At 60.2% G+C, this 7,946-nt stretch overlaps 1 protein-coding gene across 1 annotated transcript; it reads left to right on the top strand.

The window, feature by feature from the left end:
- Positions 1–1,834: 1,834 nt before the first annotated feature.
- On the top strand, positions 1,835–6,481 carry LOC104043002 (fibulin-7). Its single transcript, XM_064458176.1, is given in 12 exon segments — positions 1,835–1,850; positions 3,280–3,377; positions 3,801–3,920; positions 3,922–3,958; positions 4,122–4,292; positions 4,500–4,631; positions 4,789–4,911; positions 5,001–5,138; positions 5,238–5,380; positions 6,126–6,137; positions 6,139–6,278; positions 6,280–6,481. Coding segments are annotated over 12 exon segments (1,332 nt in total).
- The last annotated feature ends 1,465 nt before the right edge of the window (positions 6,482–7,946 follow it).

Below are 7,946 nucleotides of genomic sequence, written 5' to 3' on the forward strand. Positions count from 1 at the left end.
CAGCCCTGCCCTTGGTGTGTGCCGCTGTGTGTTCGGGGGTCACTGAGGGCCATCACAGGCCATGGAGAACCCCATGGATGTCCCCAGGGAACCTGTCCTGTCCTTGGTGCGTGCTGGGTCTGGCAGTGCCGGTGGCATGTCCTTCCCCAGGGGCCCACACACAGGCCAGCTCTTCTGCTTCATTAGCTTGTTAACCAGCTACCACGTGGCACCCACGGGCTGCCCCCTTCCCCTGCCATGGGGCGGGAGGTGGATGGGACATCCAAGGCGGGGTGGGACCCAGGGGGGCTCACCAGCTTCTGCATGTTGGCGGCAGGGGGCTGCACTTTGCTCCTCAGCTTGTTGTGCAGTGAGAGCACCAGGAATGTCTCCTTCATGCTGAGAGCTGGGGGGGACAGCAGGGGATGGGGATGGGGCCGAGGGGGTCGTGGGGTGCGGGTGCCTTCCCCATATCCCTGGCTGCAGCTGGATCCTTTGGAGGGGGAGCGTGGGGGTGGCTGATGGCCCCCACAAGGGTCCGGCTGCAGCCAGGGATACGGGGAAGGCACCCAGGTCTCCATGGAGACTCGAGGGGAAAGAAGAAAGCGCTTTTGGGCTGGGAGCACAAAAGGGGCAGGGACGGGGGGGGTTCAGTCCGCTGAGCCCCCGTCTCACACGGGTGGGCTGAGACTGCCAGGAATGTACCCGCTGATGCCCCCCCGCCTCTGTCCTGCCAGATCCCAGACCCCACCATGCTGGATGCATTGCTACCCCCCCCCACCAGCCCCATGCCCCCCCCAAAGGCCAATCCCATCCCCAGCTCCATCTCATCATCAGCTACGTGTCCCCCCTCCCAGCTCCATCCCATTCCATCCCCAGCCCCCATCATCCACTGAGACCTCCAGGTGCCCATCACCCACCCATCCCCATGCTCTGGCCCCATGGGACAGTACTGGCTCAGGGTGCACCCACCACCCCCAAACCAGCTGTCCCTCAGCCCTGCTGCTGGCAGCAGACCACCCCAGCCCCTCTCCCTATTACCTCCCGGAGCCAGTGCAGACAACTTCTTCGGAGCTTTTTCTTCCCTCCCCGTCTCACCCACCCTCCATGCCAGGAGGTTGCAAACCAACAGCACCAAGAGCTTCATGCAGGTGGCTGGGGTTGGGGGAGGACCAGACCCCCACGTCTCCAGAGGGCAGATCTGGGAGAGACGAGCCGCCCCACAGCAGCCCTGGCGTTGGGGCGAGCTCGGCCGTGCGCTCCTGCGTGCTTGTGTGTGCTTGTGTGTGTCTGGTTGCAGGATTTGATCCTATTCAGGACTCCAGACAGGCACCACTGGTCAGCTCGAACAAAAGGTTGACGGGTGAGTAATAGCTCTGTCAAAACAGTTGCTTGCTGGCGCAAACGCGGCAGACAACTCCCGGGGCCCCAGGCTGCAGCCCTACTGGGATGCCCCACAGCAGGGTTGGCCGCCCGTGTTCTGCCCCAGCCCCACTTCTGAGCCAGGGTTGGGATGGAAAGGCAGGCAGGAGCGGGGTCCCAAGTGGCACCCACTTTGGGGCACTGGGAGATTGGATGCCAAGGGGCTGGGACAGCTAAGGGGGCCCCTGCTGCCAGTTTTCCTCCTGCTCCATGAATTAAACATGCTGGGGAGGTAACACACACTGCCTCAGGCACAAAGCCAAATACTCACTCTGGTGAGCTGGGCAGTGTGGTTATGGGGTGGGATGATGTGAGGGCTGGGGGGCTGGCAGCAGGAGAGATGCTGGGCTGAGCGGGACAGATCTCAGCAGGCACTCGGTGAAGGGCAGGGGTCCTGGAGCCCCCGCGGCTCAGGGGGCTTAGTAGAACCGCAATGGCTCTGCCCCAGCGTAGCGCTCGCAGCACCCATGTCGGGGGGCTTGGGGTGCTCCCCTGGCACAGGGCAGATGTGTGGGCTCCAGACACCCATGCCTGGGCGTGGCTGAGGGACAGGAACAGGTACCATCATGCCCCTTCCTCTGGGTGGTCAGAGGCGGGAGGGACCAGGAACATCCTGATGTCGGGCTGAGCCAGATGACAGCTGAAATCCAGCTCTGAATGCCTTCAGTTCCCTCACCCTGAGCCTAACCCTAACCATAACCCTGGCCTGAATGCCAGCCCTAATGCTAATGCCAACCCCAACCCTCATCCAAACTGTCCTATTCATATGGACCTGAACCCTTGGCACTGGTCCTAACACTAACTTTAAGCCTAACCCTAATGTGAAACCTGAGCTTAGCCCTAACCATGAGTCTAATGCTAACCCCAACTCTAAACTTAACCCCAACCCTAACCCTAAAGCTAACCTCAACCCTAATCCTAATGCTAATCCTAATGCTGATTAACCCTGACCCTAACATTAAAGCTGACCTAATTCTGACCTGCACCCCAACTCTAGGCTGCAGAGCCCTGGGGTCCCCCTCTAAGGTCCAGCTGTGGTTGAGCTCACCCCAGCAAAGCCATACTGAGGCTGCTGAGTCCACAGCACTGCCGGGCTGCCCTCCTTGGTAGCCCCAGCCCCACCAGAGAGACAGACCCCAGCACCGACCCCAGCAAAGCCATCCTTTTCCCTGGGAGACTTTCCCATGCTTAGCAAATGCATGGGATTAGCCTCATCCTGCACCCCCACGTGCCTGGGTGCCCTGGAGCCGTGGCTCACCATGTGGGGAGCCCAGCACTGCCGGTGCCGTGACAGCCACTGCCTGGCCCTGGCATCTGCTGGCCCTGTGACAGGAAAGGCCCCAAAGCCTCTGATTTGTGGAGAGGGAAGGGAAGGGAAGGGAAGGGAAGGGAAGGGAAGGGAAGGGAAGGGAAGGGAAGGGAAGGGAAGGGAAGGGAAGGGAAGGGAAGGGAAGGGAAGGGAAGGGAAGGGAAGGGAAGGGAAGGGAAGGGAAGGGAAGGGAAGGGAAGGGAAGGGAAGGGAAGGGAAGGGAAGGGAAGGGAAGGGAAGGGAAGGGAAGGGAAGGGAAGGGAAGGGAAGGGAAGGGAAGGGAAGGGAAGGGAAGGGAAGGGAAGGGAAGGGAAGGGAAGGGAAGGGAAGGGAAGGGAAGGGAAGGGAAGGGAAGGGAAGGGAAGGGAAGGGAAGGGAAGGGAAGGGAAGGGAAGGGAAGGGGAGAGGCTGCACCAGTGCCAAGGGGAAACTTTCCTCTGTCTCAGCCTCAGCCAGGGGAAAAACCAACAAACACACGGGCACACACCGTGGATAAATCCTGTTGAGCAGAGGATCACAGCTACAAGCAAGCAGGGCAGAAACGGAGCGCCGGTGTCTCGTCCCTGCAGCCTGTGCAGCCAGAGCCAGCCCCAGCGCATTGCTCCTCACCCTGCTGCCAGCCTGGCTGGCCTTGGGCATCATGCAGCTGCCCCTCCGCAGCACCCAGGTAAGGACCCTTGTGCGTCCCCCTCCAGCCCCCTTGCAGACTCCCCACTGAGGTGTTCTCAGCACCCACCTCTCACACCGCAGCACCCTGGCACAGCACTGGGATGGGGCGTACGGCATGGCCATGGCACCTGCAGGACTGCCTAGGGCCAGAGGGGATGGTCATAGGGCTTTTCCCCTGCAGCAGCGAGACAATGCTAAATCCACCTGGTGCAAATGAGCTGCTCCTCAGCACCCAAGTGCCAGGAGCAGATAGTGAGGCAGGGGCACACCCTGCACTGGGATGGAGAGGAAGGAGCTCTGCCCAGGACAGGGCATCCAAACCAACCCCAAAGATGCTGCCTGCTTGGGAGGGTATCCTCGGGCTGTGGCATGGTGTTGGGGGAGCCCAGCGGATGACAGGGATGTTCTTGCATCCCCCCAGGAGTGCCTAAGCCAGCAGCAGGTGCTCAGCACAGTGCAGCAGATGCAGAAGCTGCTGGCAGCACAGGAGGCTGCCTACCTGCGGGGCACATGAGGTCTCCAGCAGCAGCTCTCCATCCTCCATGAGCCGCCTCCAGAAACAGGCCACCAAATGCAACGGTAACCCCAGCTGGGTCACCACTGTGGGGGTGATGTCCCCAGTGGTCCAGCTTGGACCCTGGACTTCCGGCGAGCAGCCTGGGCAAGGGATGCCCAGCTCCTCACCAGGACTGGCATTATCTCCAGCTTGATGATGTCTGTCCTCACCCTTGTCTGTCTGCAGAGATTTGTCCACAGCTGGCAGTGTCCCTGAATGGACAGATGCTGGGACAGAGCATGTGGGTGGGCCATGACGTTCACTTCATCTGCAACCCTGGCTTCCGACTGGTGGGCTCAGAGACATGCACCTGCTGGCACAACCGCATGTGGAGCAGCACCCAGCCCTTCTGCAGAAGTGAAGTGGAGCAGGGTTGGGGTGCCATGGGCTCAGCCCTGCCCAGGGGCTCCTCCCATCACCCCGAGCTACTGGGTTCCATTGCTCTGCTCCCCTGGCTGCAGGGAGAGCTGCCCAGAGGCTGCAGCAATGGGCACCGAGGCTGGGCAGCAGGCTGGGGTGAGGACACGCTTCTCCAGCTGGTGTTTATGAGCTCCTTCTCCCTAGGTATTGATGACTGCTCCAGCAACCCATGTGCCGACAGTGGGACCTGTGTGGATGGCAACCAGAGCTACATGTGCCTCTGCCCCCATGGTTGGTCAGGCCCCAGCTGCCAGAGCCCCATCTATGCCGCTAGGTGCCTGGGTTTGGGCTGCAGAGAATAGGATGCTCATGGAGACAGCACCTGGCCACACTGTGCCCATCTCCCTCTTCCCTGGCAGCTGCCTGGGACCTCAGCCCCCATCCATCTCCCCATGCCTCCCATCCCCGCAATGACTCCCGCTCTCCCCCGCAGACTGGGTGACGCTGAGCAATGCCTCCTTCAGCCACCAGCCCCACTGTGCTGAGGGCCATCCAGGCTCCCACCGCTGCAGCTGTGATGCCAGCTTCCAGATGCAAGCTGGTGGCATGTGCCACGGTAAAAGAGGGGTGAGAATGGCAGAGGCAGGGGAAACTGAGGCTCTGCATTGACGGGAGCCCCATCCATACCCTGCTCTGTCTCCCCAGACATGGACGAGTGCCAGCTCTTCCAATCCAACCTCCATACCCAGCTTTGCCTCCACAACAGCGTCAACCTCCCTGGCTCCTACCGCTGCCTCTGCCTCCCTGGCTACCTGCTCCATGCTGACTGCAACGCCTGCGAGGGTAAGACCAGTGAGTGCAAGGCAGGGAGCATCCCACGGAACCAGGGATGCGGCAGGGAGCAGCAGAGACAGCCCCGCTCACTCCATGTCATTACCACAGAGGTGAATGAGTGTGCTGGGAAGCAGCACAACTGCATCTAGGGTGACCTCTGCATCAACACCTTTGGGGGCCACTGCTGCATGCGCCCCAAGTACTCCCCACGGTGCCACAACACCAGCTACATCAAGACCTCCTCCTCATGAGTACCATGCATGGCTTGGGCTGCATCATGCTCTATTCCCCAGATAATGTGTCCTGTGGTGCCCTGGGGACCAAATTGTGTCACCCAGGGGCAGCAGAGAGAGTGCCAGCCAGCACTGGTAGCAAAGTGCTACATAAGGTACCTGGGTGTGCTCAGCATGCTCCCCGATGGTCTTGGGATGCCAGTGGCTGAGGGTGCAGGTGGAAGCACCCCAATACACAGTGGCTTTATGCAGGACCCTGGACCCCAGAGCCCCAGCCTGGGGGAACAACACTGTTTCCCTTCTGCTGCATGTCCACATGGTGCCGTCAGCTGCCATCCAGCAGGCAAACCCCTCCCGGTCCCGCTTTTGAGACTAAACCAGTTTGTGGCTGAGCACAAGCCACCCAAGTGGAGGAACATTCCTGCTCCGGACAAGTTCCTCTGCGGGAGGCACATCTGAGCCTGGATCCATCCCTGGCCTCGAGCTGGGACTGTGGTAACCCCTGTCCCAGCCTCAGAGTGTGACCCAGAGCTGTGTCCCAGCAAGGCATGCTGTTTGCCTGGCAGAGACAGGGACGGGGCAAAGGTCTGATGCTGGGCACACTTGGTTGTGGCTGTCTTGTGTTGCTCTGCCACAGGACTGGCAGTGGGGCTGAATATGCTGCCTGCAGCTTGGGCTAGGCTTGTTTGCGAGGATCCAGGCAGCTCCCCGAGAGCCAAACCATGTCACTGAGTGGTGGTACCTCTTCTCTCCTGTCAGCCAGTGCGAGAGGAACCCCCTGCCCCATGGAGAGCTGAGCCTGCCACCTGGCTGCCACCTCCATCTCCTTCCACTACCTGCCACTCCAGGCCAACCACACTGTACCCCATGCCCTCTTCAAGATGTCTACTACCTGCTTTGTGGGTGACACCAGCACCCACCACCATGGGCGGCCAGGGCCAGGGTGTCTTCACTGTGCAGCGCTCCGACCGGCAGATGGGAGAGCTGGTGCTCAACAGCCCTGTGGTAGGGCCAGCCACACTGGAGGTGGAGCTGGAGATGAGTGAGTTATCCAGCAAGGTCTTCCTGGGCAAGCACATCTTCAAGGTCACAGTATTTGTGTCCCCATATGAGTTTTGATCCCCTTTGGAGGTGGGTGTGGGGCCAAGCCAGGGTCTTTCCTGGCGAGTGATGGAATGGGTTCAGCTAAGTGGTCTCAGTTCTTTTCCCATTGGAGACGTCCCTCTCCCATAATGCTTGCTCATGGCTGGTAGGGCAAAGCCACCACAGCAGAAATGGTGCCCGTCGCAAAGGCTGCAAGGAAAACCCTGATGTCAATGGGGGCATCAGCCTGGTGGTGCCTGCCTCTGCCAGCCCCCCTCCTCTCTGCCTGCATGGCACATGGAGTGGCATGGCAGAGTGAGCTGATGGCATGTGACATGCAGGTCTGGCTCCTTGTATCTTGTAACCCCTAATAAAAGAATAGTTGCTGTAAGGAAGGGTGTCCTCCTTGCTCTATGCCTGCTGTGTAGGAGCAGCCCCATGCTCCAGGGGCAAGGCTCCTGGGGAGAGCTGGGGACTGTGGTCACAGCAGGGTCCCCTTGCAGAGCTCGGGGTGCCAGTAGAGCCGTCAAGCTCACCCAGGATCACATAGCGTCTATGTCCCTGCCAGCACCACTGTTCCTGGGGACCACACTGAAAAGCCCCCAGTGCAGAACTGGGAGATGGTCTGAACATGCTGCCCTGCATGTCCTGCACAACCAAGGCTTGCCCCCACCTTTGGCAGGTGCCTGGAAAGCACAGTGGGTCTCTCTGGCACCAGGTGAGCAGGGGACAGCGACCGGGGGGTGTGCTTCCTTGCAGCCAGGAGACTTGTCTCTGTTCTGACAGGAGCCGACTGCATGGGCAAAGTGGCAGCTCTGCAGTTCATCAAGCACTCCAGCTATTCCCCTGCTCCCAACTCAAGGAGGGTGGCCAGTGAGGACAACAGAGGTGCAGCTCCCCACAATCCTTGGTCACCCCCTGCCACCTCCAGCACAGCCAAACCCCTGTGCAGGGAGAGCCACCAGCAGCTGGAGGTTGAAAAGGTGATGAGGGCCTTTGGGGACAGCAAGCAAAGGATGTGCTGCCCCCAGGACACCCTTCCCTCCATACACAGAAGCCTTCTTAGGTGAGTGTCCTGCCAGCCCCTCACACAAAGCAGCTGCTGTGCACAGAACACAGGCAGCTCATAAAGACCTCCTTATGCACCCGCGGCCAGGCCTGCCACCAGCTCTGTTCACTAGCTCCCAGGGCTCGGCATGGGTGCTTTGCTGGAGGAGGGGGGAAAGCCTCCGTGGGGGCAGTGGAGACATGGGCTGGGCTGGTGGGCCTGGCCACGTTGTGTCCCAAAAATCCGCAGCTGGCCTTGCTGACTGAGGAGAGATGCTGGGATGCAAAGTAGAGAATTACAAGCGTAAATATTTATTCCTGCACATGAGCTGTACCAGCCAAACTGGGCACCCCAAATGTGGTTTTGCACAGGTTTCTTATGCCCTTCAAACCTTCAGGTACAACATGACTTGGACTAATCATTAACACCCACATTGCTGATAACTAATCATAG

Source organism: Phalacrocorax carbo, chromosome 8 (genome assembly GCF_963921805.1).
Source record: "Phalacrocorax carbo chromosome 8, bPhaCar2.1, whole genome shotgun sequence".
Classification (NCBI taxonomy): Eukaryota; Metazoa; Chordata; class Aves; order Suliformes; family Phalacrocoracidae; genus Phalacrocorax; species Phalacrocorax carbo.